The 27,500-nt window shown below is 31.2% G+C and overlaps 2 protein-coding genes across 4 annotated transcripts in view; one reads left to right on the forward strand and one right to left on the reverse strand.

Annotated features, from left to right (window-relative positions):
* The window catches only part of LOC118440631 (zwei Ig domain protein zig-8), a 324,123-nt gene that overhangs the window by 134,237 nt on the left and 162,386 nt on the right, over window positions 1-27,500 (reverse strand). The gene's annotated exons all lie outside the window — the stretch shown is intronic.
* Window positions 12,474-14,306, forward strand: LOC118440623 (uncharacterized). Its single transcript, XM_085654846.1, has one exon. It carries the CDS (start codon window positions 12,724-12,726, stop codon window positions 13,957-13,959), a length of 1,236 nt encoding a protein of 411 aa, XP_085510972.1. The 5' UTR covers window positions 12,474-12,723; the 3' UTR covers window positions 13,960-14,306.

Here is a 27,500-nt window from a genome sequence, read left to right on the forward strand (position 1 = left end):
ATATATTCACATATATATTTTATTTATTTATATATTTATTTATTTATTTATAAAGAATAATAGAATAAGAATAAAAGAAATAACTGTAAGGATAAAGAAACGGAAACGCGTAGCCATTTTGGTTGGATATACATACATAGCAAAAACAGTTTGACTAAACTCTCATCTCCAAGAACGATTTGCTTTCTCAAGACGTCTCTTAAAACCCTTTTCCATTTGTTCCCTTATACCCGTGGAAATTTCCTTACCACTTTTCCGCCATATCCCCTAAGCTTTTCTTGCTTTAAGCTTTGTTACCTTACCGCGATAGCCGACAAAGATGACGACGACGACGACGACAACGACGACGATTCTCGCAGCTTTCTTGGTACCAATAGGATTTTATCGTAACATTTACGCAAAATGTTCTTGACTTTAATTCCCCCTTTGCTACTATATTCGTCGAATGTTTCCCTCATTAGATTATGCTCCATAGTTCTATGCTTCTGTATAATAGAAAAAAAAAAAAACAAAAAAACAAAAAACGTTTGATTTTCATTCGACATTTTAATTTGTTCTTCTGTTTAATTTTTTTCTATTTTAATTTTTTATACTTTTTTCTTATACTTTTTTTTTATACTTTAATTTTTTATGTATATATATTTTTTTTTTTGCATCTTTTTTCTCTTTTATTAAAAACAAAAACTCGAATTTATTAAAAATAACGTATATCGCAAAATTAATTGAATCGAGAGAGAGAGAGAGAGAGAGAGAGAGAGAAAGAGAGAGAGAGAGAGAAAGAGAGAGAGAGAGAGAGAAAGAGAGAGAAAAAGAGAACGGAAGGGGGGGTTAGAAGGTTACGGGGTGAGAGGTTGGAAGAGGAGTACAAGAGATCGCGATGGAAATTTTAATTGCAGTCTTTTTTTCCCTTTCCTTTTTGTGTCTATTTTTCCAATCTCTAATAACGACGAAAACGTAATTAACCAACTCGCTATTACTATTTTTCTTTTTCTTTTTCTTTTTTTTCTTTGTTAAACGTGAATTCCAATTATTCGTAGAATTTTGTTTTCTTCGCCATCATAAGCATACCGAAGGGTTGTTAAGTAATAAGAGATAACCATTTTCTATCTCCTTCTGTACAATCTCTTCTTTTTTTTTCTATAAATAATATGTCGTACATATATATAGATGTATTATAGAAAGATATAATGTATTATAGAAAATATTATTTATAGAAAAATCAGTTTATTAATTAATAATGACATATGACAACGAAGCGACAATGATGATAATACGACGATCAATATGATAACAAGGAATGCGTAATATATCTGCGATGGATATATGTAAATACCCGTTAAAGGGTTGTAACTATCTAACGTATCATTACTTTTCAAAATCGATTGGACATCTTCTCGAAAAATAGGATCTCCTATTCCCGCCTTTTTGCATCTTTCCTTTTGCTAGAACCCGTCGACGGGACCTTTTCAACTCGAACAACTTTAGAATCTTTCGAAGCTATTTTCTATTCAGATCAGAACGGAACGGATGAAGAGTGATAAGTAAGGACGAAGCGAAAGGGTTTGCACGTTGGTATTTCGGTGAAATGGTCGGTCGGTCGGTCGGTCGGCCAGCCGGCCAGGCGGCCGGTCGGTCGGTCGGTCGGTCGGTCGTTCGTTCGAAGGCATCCAGGCGAGGAGAATCTCTCCTAAATTTTCAGACTTTACGCTTCGCGAGTCGAAGCCACCTCGTAAAATATCTACGATGAATGGCAAGGTAGAAGGAAGGGAGAGAAAGAGACAGAGAGAGACAGAAAGAAAGAGAGAGAGAGAGAGAGAAAGGGAAGGAGGGAGGAAAGAAGGAAGGAAGGAAGGAAGAGGGTAAGGAAAGAAAGAATAAGAGACACCACGAAGGGAGAGAGAGAGAGAGGAAGAGGATGAGGAAGAGTGAACTACGTTGGAAAAGAAGAGATTGGATAGAAGGGGATAGAAAATGGTTATCTTTCAATCTACCCTAGCGTACTATCACTCGGGAAGACTCGGAAGAGACGGGACCTGCCTGTTTTAAAATTCAAATTCACAACTTTTGCTTAAATGTCTCGGAGGTACAGTTTCTTCCCTCTCTCTCTCTCTCTCTTTCTATCTATCTTTATCTTTATCTCTATCTTTCTCTCTTTTCTTCGAGGTAAATCTTGTAGGACGTGTGTAAAAACGGTCGAGGACTCTACGAGGGCATAGAAAAGACTGGTCGAAGAAAAAGGAAAGAGAGAGATAGAGATAAAGATAGATAGATAGATAGATAGATAGATAGATAGATAGATAGGGAGAGAGAGAGGGAGAGAGGAGAGAGAGAGAAATTCGACCGCATGAAACTTTGGATCAGCCCCAATCTCCGATAAGTAAATTGGTCGGGGCATTAGTAGTCTCTGGCGCGTTGCAATTCCGGTAGCTCTCCGGCTCTGCACCGGCTACCCAGATTATGTTACAATGTTAGACGACAAAGTTTACCCATTATTAGAAGAGAGTCCCCCGATTTTCGACTGGTAAAGGACTAAATGAGTCATCGATTTTAATGTTGATTCCGTAGGATTCCTCCTCCGTAGGATTTCTCAGATTTCCTTTCGATAAATTTTTCAAAACGAATAATTTTTAATTGTTCATAACATTCGTATGATCAATAATAATCCGTATTGATTTTATCGAATGAAATATATTTTCCCTTTGGAAAATAAGAAATTTTCTATTGAATTGCAAAGTGAAATCGTTTTTTTTTCTTCTTTTGTTTTTCTCTCTTTTTTTTTTCTTTTTTTTTTTTATGTAAGATTGATCTTTTTTTTTTCCTTCTTCTTCTCCTTTTTCTTTCGCTTTTTCTTTCACAAAACGTTCGTTCAATTAATTTTTTGATCGACACGAGATAAAGAAGGAGTTCTTTCTTTCTTTTTTCCTCTTTTCTTTCTTTCTTTTTTCTATTCTTTTCTTTTCTTTTCTTTTATTTTTGCAGAATGAACATTTGCACAATGAACGGGAGAAAGGAAAAACAAAAAAAAAAAGAAAAAAGAAAAAGAAAAAGATAAAAAAAAGAAAAAGAGAAGGAAAAAAGGGATCGAAGGTCGGACGACTGTTAGGGAAATTTTTGATTCTTTTTAAAAGTTCGTAGGGTTTTCAAAGTAATAAGAAAAGGGTCTGCGATGAAAGAAATGTAACTCCCTTGAGAAATCGTATTATAACCGAAGAATTAAATCATTGAATCTCTCGTGCGATTAATGCAAAGAGAGAAAAAGTTTATTTGGACCGATCGTTCGGTAATGTTTCGGTCTTTCCGTAATATATAGAGATATTATATTTTGAAAAAATGTTCTTTTTATACAAAAAGAGAGAGAGAGAGAGAGAGAGAGAGAGAGAGAGAGAGAGAGAGAGAAAGAAATGATTGTCACCATTGATTTTTTAGAAACGGTCTTTACACATAATAATTTCTACAAAACAGTTCATTTAATTCTTTCGAAGTCGTGAAAAAGCTCGTACAAAATGAATTTAGTCTTTTTTGGGGTCTTTTTCCTTTTCTCACTTTTGAAAAAAAAAAAATAAAAAAATGTAAAATAAAAAATAAAAAGAAATAGCTTTGAAATTATTCGCTTTCAGAAAAGGAAAACCAGTTAAAAATCTCCGTAAAAAAAAGTTTCAATTCGATATTTATCAAAGGCAGGATATTTCTTTTTTTCTCATTTTTACCACAAAAATTACAATCTCTCTCTCTCTCTCTCTCTCTCTCTCTTTCTCTTTTTTCTCTTTCTCTCCCTCTCTCCCTTTCTCTCTCCCTCTCTCTCTCTCTCTTTCTCCGATAATATTAAAATATTATACAGGCAAATATCTTATTGAATATCTTTATCTCTTATCAGAGAGAAAGAAAAAATTAATTTCGAATATAGATATTGACCGCGAAATATTTGTTCGAATTAAAAAACTAATTATTAAATAATGATAATATGGCAAAGTATAAATATTGTTTTATATATTTTAACGAAAATTCTTGAAAATATTCGAATTATCTTCAAAAGTAGGAAAGGAGGATGTCAGAGGGATAGACTGCCATTCGGGGAGTAGATTTTTACGATAAATAAGCTCGACCGTTGGCTATCATATTTCTTTGTCGTTTGGCCGCTATCTCTCGTGTCGAACAGAAACGGCCAGATTATTTATGATCCCCCAAGCACGATTTATTAAGGAATCGATTTGCCATACTCCACAGTCACATTAATTTTTATTTTCGATCGATACGATCTGCGTAACGTCATCTTCGTTATATCATTTTTCGCTTTCTTTTTCTTTTCCTTTTTATTTGTTCTTCATTCTCTTTCATTTTCGTACAAGACTTTGTTTAGAAAGAGAGAGAGAGAGAGAGAGACAGAGAGAGAAAGAGAAAGAGAGAGAAAGAGAGAGAAAGAGAGAGAGAGAGAGAGAAAGAGAGAGAGTGAAAGAGAGAGAGAGAGAGACGTTATTATGTAAGTAAACATCTGTTAGTTTATAAAAAATTTTATTTAATATTGAAGTACGATGGAAGAAGGAACACGTTCTTGAACATTAATCTTTCTATTATAATATTTCCTTTGTTAATTTATATGACACGGAATAAATTGTTCGAGAAATTTATTAAATAGGTCAATTACCGTACGCAATAAAGGAGTCTTTCGTGAAAAGAGAATAAACGAATTAGATATATTCACCAATACGGCAACTACATGGCAACAGCAAAATCCTTTTCATCTTTCCTAGTGATATAATTCTTTATGAGAAAATTCATACTTAACTCGTTGAGAAATAAAAGTTCGATTCGACATCGTCTAAACTTATAAAATTTTCTTCAGTATAACAATATCAATTATGATATTATAACTGAAAGGCATTTATTCGTCTTTAGATGTTATAAAAACTATTACGTTATATTTATTTATCTATACATGTTAATATAACAAATGTATCTATAATATACGAATGAATCTAAATCCAAATGGATAATGTACCATCGATACGTTTGAATATATCATTTATATCACATATATCTAATGTACATTGTATTTTCATTAAAAACTATAACGACTAATCTAAAATTATTTTTCTTTTATTATCAAATTGGTCTTACAAAGAGAATCTGCTTGATGGTAGAACATCTCGAATAAAATGGAAATTTTGTATGGCGCATTAAATTTTCATCATATAAGAGTGTTCAATCCTTTTGATATAATGCAACGGGAAGAGTATGAGATACAAAGAGAATGAGAGAGAGTGAGAGAGAGAGAGAGAGAGAAATATAGTGAGACAGTGCACGCGTATCCAAGGACTCATTACCCTAATGAGTACTCGACGCTAAACGTAAAGGATATTATTCCTGGCTTTTAGACAATAATCTCTCGTTATCGCTTCGGTAGAGTTTGCTCTCTGTTAATAACAACGATCCAAAGACTCTAATCAATTAAAATTTTTAAATTACTATAAAAAAATTTATTCGAGAAATTTTTTTATCCCCCTTCTTTTGTTTTGCTTCTTTTCTTTTTCTCTCTCTATGATTTGATACGTATATAAATTCTAATGTGACGATTGAACATTAGCTTTTTTTTTTTTTAGATGTTATAGCCCAATAGCATGATTTATGTAACTCGATTCGTTGCGCCAAGGCTCAGGTGTAAACGAAAAATATTCAATGTCGAAATTCTTCTTATGCACATTTGCAAAACCTTTTCTTTCCTTTCCTTTCCTTTATTCTTTTTTTTTTTTTCTTTTTTTTCTCTCTCTTTTTTTATTAGTTATTGCAACAGCCTGACTGACCTCTTTGCTCGTCGTGACTCGCTGCGTCAACGCTTCGTCGATGATTTGATTTCGATTCATATCTACGATTTAGAGGCGTGTATTTCATTTAGAAAATAATAATTATCTACTCGTACGAAATAATGATGATAATAATAATAATAATAATAATAAAAATAATAATAATAACAATAATAATAATAATAGTAATAATATAGTATTTTGTATATAGTTTAAGACTAACTATGACAACATCATTATTATGCTTGTCTCTGATTTTTTTTCGACAAAAATAGAATGTAATTGGCCGATGAATGACATTTTCAATTCGTCAAATTTAATTTTTAATATTAATTTTCTAAGCGACACGCGAGAATATAGAATTCTTATTTAATTGAATAACAATACTCTTAGCAAATTCATTGTTAGTGTTACTTCTTTTTTTTCTTTCCTTTGCTATTTCTGTTTCTTTTTATTGATTAAAATAAAGATCATGTAAACGCAAAGTACGAAAAAGTTAAGCGTATTTTACGCCTGGGAATTATTATTATACCTACCGACATAACCAGGTAGAATGTAATTTATGGTTAATTTATGCTGTATATTCTATCGTGCGAGGTATACAAAAGATAATATTCGCGCGCGGGCACGAAGATAAGATACGACTACCAAGAAATAATAGCGTTAACGAAGATTCATTCATAAGGAACGATATATATATATATATACGTATAACGAAACGATTAATAATTAAAAACTTTTTGGACCAATTTTTAATAATGAAAACGTTAAATACCAAATTCGGTATATTGAGGTAGGCAACCTATTTATTTTTTTGTTTTTATTTTTTGTTTCAATGACACTTTATCAAAAAAATATAATTCATCGTAATAAATAAATGTTAATAACGTTTAACTAAGTTCATAAAGGTGAAAGAAAAGTTGACATCACGTTGTACAATCTGAAATGTTCACAAAGGAGTGAGAGAAATAACGTTATGTACCTGTATAGCAATGATGATATATGAGGATTTATGATATTTTCAAAGATAGATCATTGCCATGAACTATTTACGATATTTATTATATGGATCATAAATCAAATGTATTACATTTTCGTTCGTATATATATATATTACATTTCTCGTATTTCTACGTCAAAATTTTTGTATAATAATAAGTAAATATGAAAAAGAAAAACAAAGAAAAAATAAATAAAGTAGTAAAACAATGTGAATAAGATGACAGTTTGATTCTAATTAGACATTTGAAAAGAACGAACTAAACCTGAATGAAGCGAAGCGAATGCAAGTTGCAATAAAGAATTCAACGAAATATAATAAACCATAAAGAAAGAAAAAAAAAAACGAAAAAGGAAACAAAGAAAAAGAGAATCGCTGAATTATACGTTGAAGCTTAAAATCAATTTACAATGTTAATCTTCATCTCTGATAAAAAAAAATTTTTTTAAAAAGGGGATTTCGTAGAACGAACCGTATAACTTTTAACAAAAACTGAATCAATTGATGGGAAAGAAAATTTCCAATTATACGAATAAATAAATAAACAAATTTTTAATAGGTCAATGAGTAGAGTAATGAATAGGACGATTTGCAAATCGATATTCGTACGTCGATTAAGATCGAGATAAAACGTTAATTTCGATTTTATTAAAAAAGAAAAAAAAAGAAAAGAAAAAGAAACAAAAAACGAAAAAGTGTTAACGCATACGTACGTCCCTCAATTGTTCACAATGCTTTCTCCTAAGGGTCATATATTACTATTAGAAATATCTGCCCTTGGGAACTTGTTGGATACTCGCTAAGAAATTGCATAGATAAAAAACACATTGCCACCTTTGTCCGAGTTTAGGCATTTTTGGTCAAATACCTAGTTTTCAATAATGTCTCGAGCAAGGCAATAAATAAATAATGAAAATAGATGCCTAGGCGTGACAAGTAATGAGTTGTCTGGCACCTAGCCTTGAAATTTCCATTGACACTTTTTAGTCTACACGATCACTAGAACAAAGGGGTACACACGGAATGTTTCAACATTCTAACGAACTATCTTGACCCATCCCCGACTAATGAGCATCTATAACTTCCCTTTCCATCCTTCAACTTCGCCCTTTTTATTTCCTTTCCTAATTTCACCACAGTCTTTGCGGATAGTTCTGAAAACGCCAAATGTCAGTCAAGTTACATCTTTTAGACTCATGACATCTAGTCCTTCGAATCTTATTAAACATTATTGGCTATCAATCCTTCAGAAATAGCCAACATAACTAACTACACATCATTGCACAAAATACATCGACAATTGTATCTTATTTCAACAAATATACTGTTATAGTTTCAATTTGTGCAATATTTCTTATCGCGCATCTACCTCGCGAATTTCACAGGATCTTTTACAAGAACGAGTGTTCTCCTATTAATTTGAGACGTGGGAAATTCTCCATGCAAATCGACTATCATCGCTGGTCCAGTATAAGACGCTCTCGTTGTTACGCCCTCACGATGCAACAGAAAGAAATGTTATTTCATCTCTTCCAGTATTTTCGTACGATCCAATTTTCTTAAAATAAATACAATATTTCTAACTCAATTTTCAATGCAGAGCATGTGACTTTGTCTACTGGAGAAAATAAAAAAAGAAAAAAAAAAAGAACAAAAAGAACAGACGATCACGTACTTTCCATCTTTTATCGTCTCTATTTCAGTCTCTTTCTTTATTTTCTTTTCTTTCTCTCTCTCTCTCTCTCTCTCTCTCTCTCTCTCTCTTTCTCTCTCTTTCTCTCTCTTTTTCTTTCTCTCTCTCTCTCTCTCTTTCTCTCTCTTTTTCTTTCTCTCTCTCTCTCTCTCTCTCTCTCTCTTTCTCTCTTTCTCTATTTCTCTCTTTTTCCATTTCGTGGTCGAGTAAATATTGACGGTCCTTGGGAATACTTAAAGTATCATGCGAGAAATCTTTATACGATATTATATCTACATATATCGAGAAACGTGGGAATTAAATTTTCGTATTTTTTTAAATATTCTCAAAAATTTACAATGCATTATTATTTACTTCTTATTTCGTTTCATCATCTCTTTTCTTCCGTTCCTTTATTCTTTTTTTTTTCTCCTTTTCGCCACCAAATTTCTCTCAAAAATTCATTCTTCTCTTTTGGAGATTAAAATATTGAAAGGTTGAATGCAGATTTGAACACGTTGGTAAGAGATAAAACAAAACGATCAAAAAGAAAAAAGGAAAAAGAAAAAATAAAAAAAAAAAAAAAAGAAAAGAGAAAAAAAATAACAGTTGGCTCCAGAATTTGTTCCTGGGGACGATCTTTCGCGTGTTTTCCACTCGCACGGATAGCGTAGACGTGGTTTGACGGTTCGGAAGGAACGACCGTGTTATTTACATATATTACCAAGGAAAAAGACGAAGAAGAAGAGGACGACGAAGAAGACGAAAACGAAGAAGAAGAAGAAGAAGAAGAAGAAGAAGAAGAAGAAGAAGAAGAAGAAGAAGAAGAAGATGGTACCCGGAGGACACGAATTTATGGTTCGTGCAAGTTCTCAACGGTCTCCATTTAGAAATGCTCTTTCTGAAAAGCATGGCTTTCGTCTCTCGAAAATCATCCTGACTCTTCTACTCTCCTTCTCTCTTTCTCTCATCTCTCTCTCTCTCTCTCTCTCTCTCTCTCTCTCTCTCTCTCTTCATCTTATTCTTTATCCGAATGGCTACGTTGGAAGAGAGGCCACTCGTGCGCGGCCAATTCAGTTAATTTTTCCGTAGTGGAAGCCAAGAAGGCGATTTTTCCCGCTCTTTGCCTTTCTAGACCTCTGTCCTCCTCCTCCTCCTCCTCCTTCTCTGTCTCCTTCTCATTCTCCTCTTTCTCCTCCCCATCCTCCTCCTTCTCTGTCTCCTTCTCATTCTCCTCTTTCTCCTCCCCATCCTCCTCCTTCTCTGTCTCCTTCTCATTCTCCTCTTTCTCCTCCCCATTCTCCTCCTCCTCCTCCTCCTCCTCCTTATTTTCTCCTTCATCTTCTTCTTTTTCTTATTCTATCTCTTTCCTTTTCTCCCATCCTTTCTATCGTCCTCTTTTTCCTCTTCCCCATCGCCTACTTAATCCTCGCGTTAACTTTTTTTCTTTCCTCACTTCTCCTTTCCCTTACTTTTCTCCTTCGACGAAGTAAGTCACGCAGCGTTTGTCGCCACGTATTGTTCCTTGAAAACCGTCTTCGTAGAAGTAGGTTTTCTCGTTCTTTCCTTTTGTTTCCTCTCTCTCTCTCTCTCTCTCTCTCTCTCTCTCTCTACCTTTCGTTTATTTCTTCTATTTCAGATGTTAGAACCACGTCAAGAGATTCTCAAGACGAATGAGAAAGAGAAAGGAAAACGTTGAAATGGTCGTAGACAGATCAAGAGGATGACTGGTTCTGACAAGGTGAGGGAACGGGGGAACATGGGTGATGGAAGGTGAGTAGTGGGAGAAAGTGATGTTACGATGTAATGGAAGGTAATGGATGCTACAACGTCTTAACTTCCTCCCGCTTAATTATTATAAATATTAGATCGATAAGAAGTAAGTTAAAATATCGAATTTGAACGATAAAATAATTCGTTTGATTTCATTTTACAAAGGAACATAAACTGATAAAATATTTCAATGGCATTATTTAATCACATTGTTCGGACATTGTTTCTATTTTCTTTCTATCTTATTTTTACGTAAAAGTATGCGTCATTTCACGTTTCATTTGATAATTATTGAAATTAATTTTAATAATTATCAATTAATAATTAATCTAATGTATTTGAATATACTGAAGATAAGCTTATAAGGAGCCATTAACGTTGAAAATTATTATCGCCATGCCGTCGAAACAGTTACTGTCCTTATAAGATCGAATGTTTATGATTGTTTACTATTTGGCGTATTAAATGTCTCTATGAATTTAGTACAGTAAACGTACGTACGACGTGGAATGGAAAGAAGAAAATAAAAATAAAAGTTGTGTCTACATGAATTGTATCTTCGTGTACTATGATGTTTATCCTTCTCTCTCTCTCTCTCTCTCTCTCTCTCTCTCTCTCTCCCTCTCTTTCTACTTTGGTTTCAAAAATTTTGAAACGAAATGTTTATCACCAATGTTTACTTAATTGATCGTGTTACGATATCTTTCTGAAGTGTTTGCAAGATATGGCGCTTAAATTTTTCTTTATCAAATCGATATAATGAATGTCTAAAATATGATAATCGTGCATTAATTCAATCAGTTATACAAATTTACTCGACTTCTGAACGTTCTTATCAACGATTAAAAATTTCTTTATCTTTGTAAATTAGTAGATATTAATATTTTTAAAATATTTTATGCAAGAAGATTCAATGATTTATTTGATCGTCGTTTATCTTATTGGAATTTTATTTGGATTTTTCGAAATTAAGCGTTAGAAATTTTTGAAAAATATTGTTTTTTTATACAAGATTCCTTTGATTTCCATGGGAGAAAATATTTGTTCTTTTCTTTTAGATAACAACTTATATTTTTTATAATTGCAAATTCTATGTGAAGAGAAAAAGGGACAAGTAACTTTTGTATTGAAATATTATTTTTGATAACGTTTTATTTTAAATATCCGATATAATGATAGGAAAATAATCAAGAGTCATAATTCTTCTCTCTTGTAAAATATTTTAAACTTATATTAAGTCTATTAAATATATCACTTTTATCTTACTGCATATTGAATCTATGTTAATTTTTTATATTCAATATTTAAACTCTGATTAATACGTCAACACTTTGTACATATTCTTATCTTGATTTTTCCTTCATCTTACTTTTTTCTTTTGAATGAAGATTAAGTTTATTTATGTATATGCATTTTTTCTTTTTTATCATATTTCATAATGACTCGTCAGAATGTATTCAATGAAGATAAAATTTTGTCAATGGGTATTATTCAAAGGAAAAATTTTGTCGTATATTATTCTTTTAAAATGAGAATATAATTGATAATATGTAGTTAATATTGAAAATCTATATCTGGCTATTTATTTTCGCTACGTATTCATTATATGTATATTGAATATGTATCCGGTAAATTGACATGATATGTTTGAAAGTACATACAGATAAATACTTTATTATATTTAAATAAAAAAAAAAAAAAAAAAAAAAAATAGCTTCGCAATTAACGTTTTTCTAATAATTATGATTTTTGTTATTGCAAATAAAACAAAAAGAAAAAAAAAGAAATATTTTTAATCTGTCATCTTAAGTTCAGTACAATTCTATTGTTTCAATACGTATGATTTCATGGAATCTCTCTCTCTTTCTCTCTCTCTCTCTCTCTCTCTTTCTCTCTCTCTCTTTCTCTTTCTCTTTCTCTTTCTCTTTCTCTTTCTCTCTCTCTCTCTAAGATAAAAAGCTTTTAATAATAAAAATGATAGATATTCTGAAAGAGTTGTAAACGTATCAACAATGTCAATAATAATTTTCACAAGATTGCAAAATGTTTAACAAAGAAACGTATATCATTGATTTGCGAACTGTACGTTCATCCAGTACATTTCCTCTCTCTCTCTCTCTCTCTCTCTTTTTTCTCTCTCTCTTTCTCTCTCTCTCTCTCTTTGTCTATTTGTTTTTTTTTCCTTTTATGGTTAACAGATGTATGTAAATGGTAACGACGTAGAATCATCGTCACTCGTCGGTTGTCCGTGTTAATTGAATAAACGAAAAGATAAAGTTAATTAGATCGTAACAGTTCGTTCGTATCAAGAAAACGTATAAGTATAAAATAGTGTGCTGATTGTTTCTTGTTTCTAAGACGTTCGTTCGTTTCGAATTAAATAAATAAACATAAAAGTAAACAATTAAGATAGTTTATATACATATTAAATATATACGTATTCGTATAATTATACTCCGTCATTATCATAATCAGGAATAATGTCAGACGTAGAAAAACAAATCGAGGAACATTTCAAGACACTAGTACCTAAATTGGCAAGTCTTCTACGCAATGATTATTACAAATTCGAGTACGAGTTGGAACGGCCAAACGAATCTATATTTTTCTCTAGTACATTTTATATGAGGATAAAGTTTTGGATAAATGATAATAACGATATCAAAGGTAAGAATAAGGAGAGAATAATAACCATGCGATTAGTTGCGAAGACGCCAATCATGAATGATGAAATACAACAGACAATGAAAGCAAATGAACAATTTTACAACGAGATAATTTTCTATCGTAATTATGCCTTAAAGAGCGATAATTTTCCAAAATGTTATTACTCCAATGAGAATGATCTCTTCGGAGCGACCTTGATTTTGGAAGATATAACTGTCAAAGGTTACAAGATACATCCAAAAAAGATCGATATACCGTTGGACGATATTTTTTCTGTTATGAAAGAAATCGCAAGATTTCATGTGAAAGGATACGTAATGAAGGAAAAACATCCAGAGAAATTTTTCGATTTAATTAAAACTTTTAAAGAATGTCGATACGATTCTAACGGTAACAATCCGCACGATCATTTCGTTTATCTATTGAATCACGTTGCTTGCAGACCAATAAATTATTTGCGAAAAAACAATTACAACAGTAATATCTGCGACAAACTTGAGGAATATTTGAAGGACGCTTATCGTAATATAATATTGCGAACTATCGAACCGATTGAGCCATTGGCGATAATTTGTCACGGTGATCTTACCATTAATAATATGTTATTTAAAAGGGACGAGAAAGGGACGCGAGTGATGTTGATTGATTTCGCTTTAATACGATATGGATCACCTACGATCGATCTATCGACGTTTCTCTGTCTCTCTTGCTGGAGTCAAGTCAAATGCGATAACTTACCAATGGTATTGAGGATCTATTACGATGAATTAATGAGATGTTTAAAGGAAAATGGTCTGAAAGATTTAGAGAAATTTTCATTCGAAGCTTTATGGAACGATTACGTCGAACACGCATTATTTGGTTATACCATATGTTCGTACTTTTTATGTACGCTTATGGACGAAAATTCTTCAATAATAATAGATAATAATTTAGAAAGTTTAACGAATACAATCTTTGAATTCGGCGGTGATAGAGTTACGAAAGCTTTAGCAGAAATTTTAATCGATTTGAAAGAACTCGGATGTTTTGACAAAATTTTATCTTGATAATTGGATTATCAATGATCGTCCAATGAGATAAAAATGAGACAAAACATTGATATCGATAATTGACAATATCCCGATACTTATTTCCCGAGAATACTACTATCAAGAATTTTTCACTTTTCTGATCACACTTGTTTTATAATTTTTTCTTTTTTTTCTTTTTATTACTAATCATTGAAGAAAATATCTTCGAAACAAGTTTCATGAAGACAAAAGAAACAGAAACAAAAATAAAAAGAAGAAGGAAATAAAATTAGAATCTTTTACAAATTTTTATTATAAAAAGGCATCGATATTCACCAATTTTTTCTGTCGTAAAGAGAGAGAGAGAGAGAGAGAGAGAGAGAGAGAGAGAGAGAGAGAGAGAAGAGAGAAAGAGAAAAAGAAAGAGAAAGAGAATAAGGAAAATAAAAAGAAGATAAAAAATTCGTTTAAAAAGTTGACGGCCACGTCTATCGAATACACCGAACAAAGCCTTTTACCATCGTGATCAAAGTTAAAAGGAGAAGTTCGAGGACGCGCAAAAATTATTATTCTTTCGAACGTAGCGATAGCAGAAGACTCAGGTTGGTATCTGCCTTTCAAATAACGGCGTACCCATGCTTTACTACCGTGGTTACTATCGTGCACCGGGAAAAAAAAAAAGAACTTTGTCATTTCCATATATTTTTCCGCGTGCGTCTTGGCGCGCGCGACTCGCAGGAAATTCGTTTATCACGTCGTAGCCTGAATTTCAAACGGGGGGCCCTGTCAACCCCTCTCCATACCGCCCGTCAAAAATTTCCTTTACCTTTTGCTATGAAAGAAACGAGAGAGAGAGAGAGAGAGAGAGAGAGAGAGAGAGAGAGAGAAAGAGAGGAGGAGAAGAAAGATAGAGACTGTGCAACTCCTCGTTCAATTTTCTTACCTCTTATGCATGATCATATATGCGAACGAGTTAAGATAAACGATAAAAAATAGAAAATACGTGAGGGAGAGAAAGAGAGAGTGAGTGAGAGAGAGAGAGAGAGAGAGAAAAGAAGAAAGAATTCAAGATAGTTTTTAATCAATATCAGACGTTAGAATAAGTGTGAATATTAACGTGAGTGAATTGTAACAATTTTAATTGTAAAAGTGTTAGTAACATTTCGTGAAGTTTAGCTACAATTGTAATAAGTAGGGAAAAATGAGGAAAAGCACTTTCACGAGAAAATTTCATTACATCGCAGAAAATCGAAAGTATTATATATCCGTATGTAATAGATATGTGTATATATAACAACTATATGTATATATAACGTGTATATATATATATATATATATATGTATGTATGTATGTATGTATGTATGTATGTATGTATGTATGTATGTATGTTTGTATGTATGTATGTATGTATTTACGCACCTACTTATGTATTAGTACGAACATAATATATAATAGATATATTATGCATGGAGGTGCATTCTGGTGTTGCTTTCAAACGTGGTATCATATTCCGTAAAATCGAGTCTACATGGTGGGTAGATGCATACACATATACATATATGCATATATGCATATAAGTACGTACGTACGTGGTCGTATATACGTACGTACTTATATATTGAATGCAATTTATACGAGGTTGCATCGATCGACGTGATATAGATATCACAATAACGAGGAATTGTTCATAATGAGAGAAATTGGATATACACGTTGTAGATACTTAGAATATCATCGTAGATAGATTCGAGGGAGACTGATTTATGGAGATTATTAATATTAATATAAAATTGATCTTATAATTATTTGATATAATTATTCAACATTTTTATTCTATATAAATATATATATATATATATGTATGTATATATGTATATATATTTATTTATATACAAACAAGTGAATATATAACAATTGAATAATTATTTGATCAATTTATAATATTTTTTTGCTATGATCTTTCTTGTATATTGTTTCCTTGTTTCTTTTTTTCATAAATAAATATTAAACAAATTTAATGAAAAATTGTTTTTTATTACTAATAATTCTTATTGTAGGACGATCTTCTCTTTCTTCATTTTTTTTTTATTCCTTCTTCTTTCCTTTTTTTTTTTAAAGAATAAATATAATCCTTTTGATAATCGCTCGTGCCATACCAATCGTTCTTATCGTGCTTCTAAAGAAGAAGTGTACAAGTTTGATCGTTAAATTCGACGAATCCAACATTTTCTACGCGTTGCCGACAAGTTCGAGAACTTTTTGAGAGGTCGAAAAGAGTTTAACGATCGCTGACAAGTAACATGTGGATAGCTTTGCTAGAAAGAGAAAGAGAAAGAGAGAGAGAGAGAGAGAGAGAGAGAGAGAGAGAGAGAGAAGGAGAATAATGTTATAAAGAACTACAAGCATTTAGGAGAGTTAAATTTGAAACGAAAACCTGTAGAAACAATTAAATCGAATATTAGTTCATGAGACCGAGTATTTTTTGGGGTTTTTATTTTTTTCTTTTTTTTTTTTTTCAAATTTCCAATACATCTGCAATTTAGAAATTATTACATATTATATTTCACTTTACTATCGGTCTATTTTTATTCTATTACGGAGAATAAAAATAAATAATACTCGTTTCGATGAAAGAAAAAACAAAAGTAGAAAAATGAACTACGAAATAATTATCCTATCGATCGAAAAGTCTCTCGAAAAGTCATATTTCAAAAAAAAAAAAAAAAAAAAAAAAGAAAAAAAATAAAGAAAAAGAAAAGAAAGAACAATTTTAATACGTACTAATACGCAAAAAAAGAAAAAAAATAATATTTCCAAAAATTTAATTTCCCATTAAGAAATAAGTAGAATAGATAGAAGATATATGCATATATACATACATAAATACATAAATATGTAATAACGTCGATCATATTTATTTTAAGAGAGATACGCGCAATTTTTTTTCTTCATGTTTTAGCGTTTTAATCCGACGAAAGGTAATTCCGTTTCTTGAAGTAGAAAATATTTTGACAACGAAAAAAAGAGAAAAAGAGAATAAGAGAGAGAAAGAGAGAGAGAGAAAAAGAATGAAAGAGAAAGAGAGAGAAAGAGAGAGAGAGAAAAAGAATGAAAGAGAAAGAGAGAGAAAGAGAGAGAGAGAGAGAGAGAGAGAAAGAGAGTGGAGAATGTTGGGCGTTGAAGTCGTGAGTCGCGTGCTCCAAGTTTTAAGATGCAATATTTTAGAAGAGCTAGAGGAGAAGAAATGAAAAAAGGAGAGAAAGAGCCCTTTAATGCGACAAAGCAAATAACCTTCGGTCTAAGAAGATTGCGAGGGAAACAAGGTCGGCCAAGGATGCGAGTGCGCTGTTGCAGAAAGAGAGGCAGAACTTACACGCCCCTTACTACTCTCTTCTCCCACTATTTTTCCCCGTGCCCCTCTATACCGTCTTTCCACAAATCCCGTTCTACCCACGCAGAATCTTGATAAGTAAGAATAGCCAGATAAATAAATTTCTCCGTCCTCCTCTCTCTCTCTCTCTCTCTCTTTCTCTTTCTTTCTCACGTATTCCTCCATAAGCTTTTGTATCGAAATTCTCTAGTGTTATTTCTTGTGTTATTTCTCTGTGATCTGTATGTAAAATATCTTTAACAAATGTATTATTACCGAAGTGTGTGATTTATGTGTGTAATTTATTGTATATTATATATACAATTATGTATATAGATATATTTACATAAGTGGGTGTGTGTATTTGTACACACTAATGTATGTATATTTTTTACGTTTATAATATCTTATATCTCCACAGGAGAAAATATTTTTGCTTTGTACAAGTTGAGATCAATGATTCTAAAGTATTCATTGTATCCACAATATATATATATATATATATATATATATATATATATATATATATATATATTCAATAGAAAAAAATGATAAAATAAAATAGTAGGAAATAAAACGATACATTTTCCTCATCTGTATATTTCACACTTTACGTTCCTTTCAATGTGCGAATGATCGATGATTCGAAATAAAAAGGTATCCAATAAAAAGGGAAAGGGAAATATACGGTAAGAGTAGAAAGGGTCTTGCTTAGCTGGCAGATCGAAATATTTTTCGACGCGACTCGTGACAAATAACTTTGTTCCTAATCCGAAATTAATTCCGTCCTAGTCGTAATTTATCGTTCTTAAGGAAATAAGAAAATAAAAACAAAAGAAAAAAGAAATGAAGAAAGAAAGAGAGAGAGAGAGAGAAAGAGAGAGAGAAAGAGAGAAAGAGAAAGAAAGAGGAAGAAAGGGAAAGAAAGGGAAAGAAAGGGAAAGAAAGGGAAAGAAAGAGAGAGAGAGAAAGAAAGAGAAAGAAAGGAAAAGAAAGAGAGAGAGAGAAAGAAAGAGAAAGAATGGGAAAGAAAGAGAAAGAGAGAGAAAGAAAGAGAGAGGGAGAAAGAAAGAGAAAGAAAGAGAGAGGGAGAAAGAAAGAGAAAGAAAGAGAGAAGGAGAGAGAGAGAGAGAGAGCAATGTTTCGGCACGCGAGCGCGCATGTAAAGAACCGAAGGAAAACCTTGGATTACCGATAACGTTATCATTTTATCTTTCAATATGGTTGATCGATAACACGAAGGAAAATATTCACGCTAGTTTAAAAAGGGAACAAAACGACCTTTGATTACTAGCTAGAGTAATAAAAAAAAAAAAAAATTGTGATATTGAATCAATCTGACGCATACATAATGTGTCATTGAAAATATGTCAAATGAAAAATGATATTTCATATGACAATATCTTCCACTCGTTGGATCAAGCAATTATTCCACGCTGTTTGAGGAATTTATAATGAAAATGACTTTTATTTTCTAATCACGTTATATATAAAATGATGTAAACCAAGATATTTTACTATCCAATTGTCAGTTCGATTATATCTATCGATGTATGGAATCGAAGTATACAAATCGAAGAATATTTTTGTTTTGACATGAAAGTTTTTACATACAAATGAAAAATAAATGTTAACGAAACATATCAGTTAACTGAACGATATATCACGAACAATACTGTCGAATATGTACTTCAAAAAGAGTATTATGTCTCTCTCTCTCTCTCTCTCTCTCTCTTTCTCTCTCTCTCTTTCTCTCTCTCTCTCTCTCTCTTTTACTCTCAGACACACGTACACAATCTCTCTCATTCGCGATACGTAAGTATGCAAATGCAAGAGTACATTTATCTCGGCACCACGCCCATGTATTTCCTGGGAGCTTCCGGACGCATTGTCGGTAGCGAATCGAATCCCCACACCCCTAGTCGAAGCCGCTACCCTCGTACCCACCCTTCGAGAGCAAGCATCCCCCTCCCCGTCACCCTCTCCCCCCTTCTTCATCCCGCGAAATCCCCGTGGTGCCGCCACCCCAGTCCGATACTCCGGAGATTTACGAGCAAACTAGCCTGCTCCCCAGGGCTAATAGACCGCCAAGTTATGGGCCAATTCAATTTAATTTCGAAAATAAACAACCGCCGACGGCGACGTAGGTCAATTTATTCCTAAATACCGCGAACCACCTACGAGATACGCTAGTCCTCAATTTTCTATCTCTTTCTCTCCTTCATATTCTAATCTCTTACTTTGGTCCACTTGTACTAATAGACTTATGAACATACAGAGAATAATGGGCCATGACTTGTTCCATCGAAAATACGTATTGTTCGATATAGTTCGAAGAAGAAGAAGAAGAAGAAGAAGAAGAAGAAGAAGAAGAAGAAGAAGAAGAAGAAGACGAAGGAGAAAAAGATCCATTCGAAATAATCCTCCAAACTTTTGATAATTGCATATCACATAGCATTATTACCGATCGAATTGATACAATAATAATTAACTTCATTGAAACAATGAATTATAATTCAATCGTAATAAATGTATATACGATTTACGTCACAACGATGTCTGATAATCATTTAATATAATTATTCTTTCATTGAAGATAGATTCGATTTTAATCGATCTTAATTACGATAAATATAGATATAAATATTTATCATACATATAGATATAAATATATATAATTATATTTTTTATTGTTTTATGAATCAAGTTTGACGTTAGTCTAATATAGTCAATTAGTTTAATTATATCGTTTCGATATTTCGTTAATTCGTATTATCTTCAATTGCAAATTAATAATCGATAAAATCGACGAAGAAAACGATGAGAAAAATAAAAAGAATTGTTTTAAAAGCACAACAAAAGGTTTCGAATTTGTGCGCGTTCGATAATAATAAAACCACGTTTGAAATAGATGCGAATAGACAATTATTGGTTAGGGTATACTTCTTAACGAAGAAGTGGTCCAAGTTTAATGAATTCCCGTGCTCCAACTCGTTTCGAGCCGTGAATGATCGATGCCTGTTAAATCATGAAAGGTTAACACGATCTCGCACTCTATTATTCCCTTCTTCTTTCTCTTTCTCTCTCTCTCTCTCTCTCCCTCCCTCTCTTTCTTCCTCTTTCTGTTTCTCTTCCTCTTTCCCTTTCTCTTTCTAAAGCATCATTAAAAAAAAAAAAAAAGAAAAAAGAAAAAAAAAGAAAAACGACGAAAAAATGAAAGAAAAAAGAAGTCAAAAATTATAAGTAAGTCAGTAAATATATGAAAAATCGAATTTGTTTGACAAATCGAATTGGTGTAAAATTTTGCGACAAACAAGTGTACATTCAAATATTAGCCAATCGCGTTCGTGTTCATTCGAACAAACTAAAATTCGAAATTTTACCCATTGGGTATCCATTTAAACGCGTACACATCTCGCAGTTTACACATTTCATTTAATCGAAATGTTTTATGGGATTAAATTTTTTCTCTCTCTCTCTCTCTCTCTCTCTCTTTCTCTCTATCTCTTGTTTTTTTTTGGAAAATCCGACCATACTCTAGATGACCGTTCTAATTAGAATGTCGAATAAATCATTCGAATCGCTGGCACTAGAATTATTATATGTAGGTACTTATATCAAACGTAGACCAGGGTGAACCCTTTTTCGCGAACTTACTATAAAAGTTTCGCTTCTACCACTTTTTCTTCTTTTTCTTCCTTTTCCTCTTCCTCTTCTTCTTCTTCTTCTTCTTCTTTTTCTTCTTTTTTTTCTTCTTTTTCTTCTTCTTCTTTTACTTCCTCTTCTACTTCTTTTTTCTTGATTCTATGAGAACTTTTAATTAAAAGCTGCGCCTCTTCCAAAGACTTATGACGTTCAAATCGAAGAGACATTTTTTCTTTTGATATTATACGATATATATATATATATATATATATATATCGTAATATATATCGTACATATATCGTATAATATTTATATATAAATAATATATATATATATAAAATCTTAAATGATAGCAAGTATAAAGCAGCATATCATTTGAAATCATCTTTTAATTTTTCTTTATAAAATTTTCGAAGGTATTGCTAATCCTCCAATTTCGGGGTTAGCCTAAAAACAGTAGATTTATGATAAGGATCTGTCTCATCTATTAAAAATAAAATTAACTTCTCATCTCAGTGGACTCTCGTCATCACGATGGATATTTTTTTACTGAAACACTAAATATATATGTATATATTACATTGAATGTATAATATCAAATAGTTATTATACATAAAATGTAGAATTCAATATTTAATAATATTTATTAACGAGATAGATGGTATACACAATTTAACAGGTTTAAGGTTAACTAAGATATTTTAACGGATAATTATACATTCTGTTTAACGCAAGTACTATTTCAAAATTCTTTACAACTACATGCATATTCATATACGTTCCTCCACTAGATGGATACATCAACTGTAACTTAAAACACATTTGCTATTTGGCAAATTTATAAATATAATAATTTATTCAATTATCGTTTTACTTATTATTATATCATCGAAACATACTATATATATATAAATTTTTATATATGGTATATTCCCGAGTAACTACTTACTTATGTTTTGTTGCTGTTGTTATTGGTTTTACTTTTCTTTTTTTTTTTTTTTTTTTTTGATTTTTCCTTCTTTTTTCTATTTCTTTTTTCTTTATTCTTTTTCTAATGTCATTTCAAAATATAAAAGATCCAGTAGAGAGGGAGTTATTGGCTGTCTTGTAGATTGGATCCTGGATACGAAGAGCATATTCCACTCTAATCACATCGTTACAACATCGTGTTGATCATCGTACGTGTAATTGCGTCCCGAGATACACTATATATCCGGCGTTACGCAGGCTTCTCTCTCTATCTCTCCATTTCTCTCTCTCTCTCTCTCTGCTCTCTCTTTCTCTCTCTCTCTCTCTCTCTCTCTCTCTCTCTATGTTCGATTTTGCACGTTTCGCTCCGTTCGTCGTTGTCCCTCTCTCTGATTGCGTTTCAACGGGAATTTGCATTTCTATCAACGAGCGACGATACGGTCGCTTTAACACGGACTAGTTTCCTCTAAATAATAGCGTGAAGGAAGACAAATGAAAAAAAATAAAAAATAAAAAAAATAAAAGAAACAGAAAAAATATGCTCGTAAGCAGTGGCGGATTTTAACTTCAAGGGCCCCGTGACATTAGAAATTGTTTAGATTCCCATTAATATACATCAATTATGCAGGATATATATATATATATATATATATATATATATATATAAATATATATATATATATATATATAAATATATATATATATATATATATATATATCCTGCATAACTGCATTTCTTGTTTCTTTTCATTCAACCGTTCGTTCAAATGATAAAAGCGTGTAAATATGTTTCGATTAAATTCGATTACATTTCGTAAAAAAATAAATATCGTATATTGGCCATTAGATGTTCAATTACATTGATTAAATAATAATATATATTTGTTGTTGACGCGTGACGTATGTTCTATTTTATCTTTTAAAGAAGAAAGAAAAAAAAATTGAATGCCTATTTTCAGATTATTCGTTTCAGTTCTTTCAACGAATTGTCAATTAAATCGTTATAAATGTTGTAAGGTTAATACAAGCAATAATTGAGAATTTCTGGTTGGCAATTGTCGAAATAAAATAATAAAATCTCATTCGATTAACTCATGTTAATCCTATTATTTTTCTTTATCTTCTTTATCTCTCTCTCTCTCTCTCTCTCCCTCTCTCTCTTTTTAGTGTTCACATCATTCTATCTTTATATCTTCGATAATCCTATTAAACTTTACTAATTTTTACCAATACTCGTGCTTGTATTCGTTCGATGAAATTACAGAATCAATACATATATATATATATATATATATATATATAAAATGTTTATTCGCGGATTGTCAACAAAAAAAAAAGGAGAAAGTACCTTAAACGACTACTTCGAACTATTTCTATTATTGAAAATCATTAAAGAGATCTTCGACTTTTTCTATTTCTTTTTTTACCCTGTAATTTCTAAATTCGTGAACTATTTCGATGACATGTAGATATAAAAATTTCCGACTGTATTTCTTTTGTATTCACGAGATACCAATGCTTATCCTTTTATTCATAGTTGTTCTTCTATGAACGAAAGAAAGAAATGAGAGAAAGAGAGAGAGAGAGAGAGAAAGGGAGAGAGACGACGATGACGATATTGACAAATACGAGCCTTTCTCGAAGAAGCGCGAAGAAAATGTAAAAGAGCATATCTCTGTATGTGTGTATGTTTGTGCAAGAGATAGAGAGAAATAAAGAGAGAATGAGATAAAGAAAGAATAGAAAAATGAAGTAGGAAAGGGACAAAGAGGGTGCAAAGGAATATCAGCTGGCTCGTTTATTTTCCTTCCTCGATCTTTTCGTTTTCACTTACTTACAAAAGATGTTTAGGATAGGATTTCTTTCACGCTCGTATACTTCTCGATTCAAAAATACGAGACCATTGCTTTACGTCATCGTAAAGATTTCTTCAATGAACGATGAAAGAATGGAAAGAAATATATATATATATATATATATATATATATATATATATACATATGGTAACATTGTAACTATAATAACGGAACACGATATGTAAGATTATATCAAAACACTTCATTGATTGCTTCTAAGTCAACACGTATTCGTACTATTTTTTTCTAATAATCACTTAATCGATCTTTTATTCGTTTTATTTTTAATTTTATTATTATTATTATTATTATTATTATTATTATTATTATTATTCTTATTATTATTATTATTATTATTATTATTATTATTATTACTGTTATTGTTATTGTTATTATAATAGTAAAAATTAATAAATAACTGATTATACTATTATTGTCGTTGTTGTTGTTATTATTATTAAAAAATTGTTATTGTTATTGTTATCGTAAAAGTAAAATGTATAAATAACTGATTAGGCTATTATTGTTGTTGTTGTTATTATTATTACAAAATTATTATTATTATTATTATCATTCCTTTTCGTATTCATTACAAAAAAAAATTAAAAATCAAAATTTAATCAATAATTGTCATTGAAACTTATATTTTTCTTCAAAAATTACAAGTGAAGAGTAAACCTCCCTCGTCAAAAATCTAATATAAAAAAAAAGAAAGAAAGCAAGATAAATAGATTGATAGAGAAATAGGGTGTGAAAGAAAAAGAGAAAGATAGACAGTTAGATAGAAAAAGTGAGGGAGAAAAATAGAAAAAGAGAGAAAGAGAGAGAGAGAAAGAAAAAGAGAAAGAGAGAAAGAGATAGAGAAAGAGAGAGAGAGAGAGAAAAAGAGGATATTCGAAGGGCGAAGCCTATTCGAAAGCAGATTAGTCTATATCTGGTTACATTCCTTTCGACATACACGTTCCCCATATACTTGGTCTCAACTATGGCTTCGCGTTATTCTATATTAGCATTACATATGTATTTAGATATCGATGAAAAGTTCGTAAATTTGAAATGGATTATTTCTATAGAATGAATATTCAATGTTTCTTTACAGTTTTTTTTTTTTTTTAGAAATATACAATATACAGTAACTGTCTTATTCTTTATATAATAATATTAAAATTAATTTCAAAGAATATTCTAAAGAATATCTGAACATTAAAATTAACTCACCTACGCGCACATATCGACCCATTATTTTTTCTTTTGATTTATGGAAAAGCAAGTTTCTATTGGGATAATTGGAAAATTCTTGAAAAAAAAAAAAAAGATAAAATTTATGATAATATGACAACGATTCATTCTATCTCTCTCTTTTCCTCTCTCTATCTCTTTTTTACCATTTTAAGTAAATACGAAGTTGTTAATCCAACTGTATTTATAATGACTTCTTTCTACGCTGTTACATCCCCGAATCACAAATACCTATATATATATATATACATATATACATATATATATATATATATATATATATACATATAATATATGTATGTATATATATAATATATATGTATTTCCTTTAAAAGAACGAAAGAAAAATTCCCTTCTTTTCTGTACACCTGCAGATGTCTCGCGTTCTTTCGTTAGAACCCTGCTTAAAGAAAGAGAAAGAGAGAAAGAGAAAGAGAGAGAGAGAGAGAGAGTGAAAGAGAGAGAGAAAGAGAGAGAGAGAGAGAGTGAGAGAGAGAGAGAGAGAAAAAAAAGCTAGCACGATAGAATGGAAAAAGGAAAGGAAAGGTTTGCGAATGGTCTTCGAGAAAAGAAAAAGAAAAGGTACATAAAAGAAGGAAAAAAATGGCAGTACTCGTGAACAATCTCTGCATTACTTTCGCAACGAAAGACCAAGACACCTCCTATTCCTCCTTCACCTTTCTATCCTTTATCGCTTTCTTTCTCTATCCTTCTCTTTTTCTCTCTCTCTCTCTCTCTCTCTTTCTCTCCTTCTGTTCACCATCCGACTATTTCTTTCACCTTGGAATATTTTCTAAAGCGTCCACTGTACAATGGAGAACACCAAGCTGAAGGTGAAAATGCTACGGTCTACTCTTCTCTCTCTCTCTCTCTCTCTTTTCATCCTTTTCCTTCCTTTCTTTGTTTTTCTTTCTCACTTTCTTGTTCTCTTTTATTATTTTTCTTTTTCCTCCTTTGTTGTTATTTCTTTTCGTTCTTTCCTTCGTGTGTTTTTTTTCGCATTTCTTCTTTTTTTTCTGTATTTTTTTTTATTTATTTATTTATTTTTTTTATTTTTTATTTTTTTATTATTCAAAGCAACTTTATATTTATCGTAGCAGGATAAGAGCGGCTTTAAGAGAGGCGGTTAAAAAGACTGTTGCCGACAGGTCCTATAATTTAAGACTTCCTTTTCTACTCATGCTATAGCAGGTATAGTTTGTAAACGCCTCTTTTCCGACTAAGGGTATATCCAACGTCCACCGTTTTCTTCTTTAACAGTTTTTTCCTTTTTCATAAACGGGAAACTGGAAGAACGACAGATGGTCTCCGTGTGTACGCATGTATTAGCGTATTTTGTTTATGTATATACGTCTTTTCTACCTTTTATTATGCTTTTCTATACGGGTACGTTCACTTCTTTTTCTTCTATCGATGATATCTTTCTTATGTCCCATCATTTTTCTGCATAATTATAGAAAATATTTTAATGATAATCTTTTTTTCTTTTTTTTTCTTTTTTTTTTTTTCAATTAATTAACAATAATCTATCATCTTTCATTACATAGAAAATATTTTAATAATAAAGTTATTATTATTTCTTTCTTTCTTTCTTTTTTTTTTTATAATTAATAACAATCTATCATCTTTCATCGTGGAATTAATTTCTTTTTTCTTTTTTCTTTTTCATAGAAAATAGATCAAATTATAAACGAATGAAATATTTGTTTTATTTGGAAATATTCGTTATAAATATAATAAATTGTGATAGCCGATATATGTATGTCGGCCGTTTAACGTTGACCGTAGGAAATAAATCGTGCATTTAGGAGAACTCATAAAACTCAATAAGTAACTCTAAACTCCCTCTCCCGTGGGAGTTATAAAATCAAGTCCCTGTGAAAAGCTGCTTTTGAACATAGATCTGGCACGATTCAGCGATGCTGTTAGTCTGTTTAACGAGTTCTGAGTCTAATGGCGACATTATCAACGGGATCGAATTCTTGTAGCAGAGCAACGAGAACGTATTATATCATTTTCATACCGTAAATATATTGGACTTTTCTCTTTCTTCTTTTTTTCTTCCTTTTTTTATTTATTTCTCTATCTCCTTGCGAATAAAAACTTATGAAAGACTTTGTACATATAAATATCGATGTGAAATATTCATATGATAATAATAATGATGATGATGATGATGATGATGATGAAGGTGATGATGATGATGGAAGGAGATGACGGTAACTCATTTTTTTGCTCTTTTTCGTTTTTCCTTCTTTTTCATTTCTTATTAAAATGTTTTGCAAAAAATATCAACGATATTAAACGTGATAAAAAGTTGAATAGAATTCAAACGTGAAATTTTATTTAGGAGAGAGAAAAATGGAAAAGAAAATAATAGCGATAATAATAACAATAATAATAATAATAACAACAATAACAACAGCAATAGATAATATAAATAATAATAACAATAATAATAATAATAATAATAATAATAATAATAATAATAATAATA

Source organism: Vespa mandarinia, chromosome 2 (assembly GCF_050613455.1).
Source record: "Vespa mandarinia isolate Hongniang chromosome 2, ASM5061345v1, whole genome shotgun sequence".
Classification (NCBI taxonomy): Eukaryota; Metazoa; Arthropoda; class Insecta; order Hymenoptera; family Vespidae; genus Vespa; species Vespa mandarinia.

Coding starts and splice junctions, on each gene's coding strand:
- LOC118440623 (XM_085654846.1), top strand. CDS start 12,724: ATGTCAGACGTAGAAAAACAAATCGAGGAACATTTCAAGACACTAGTA.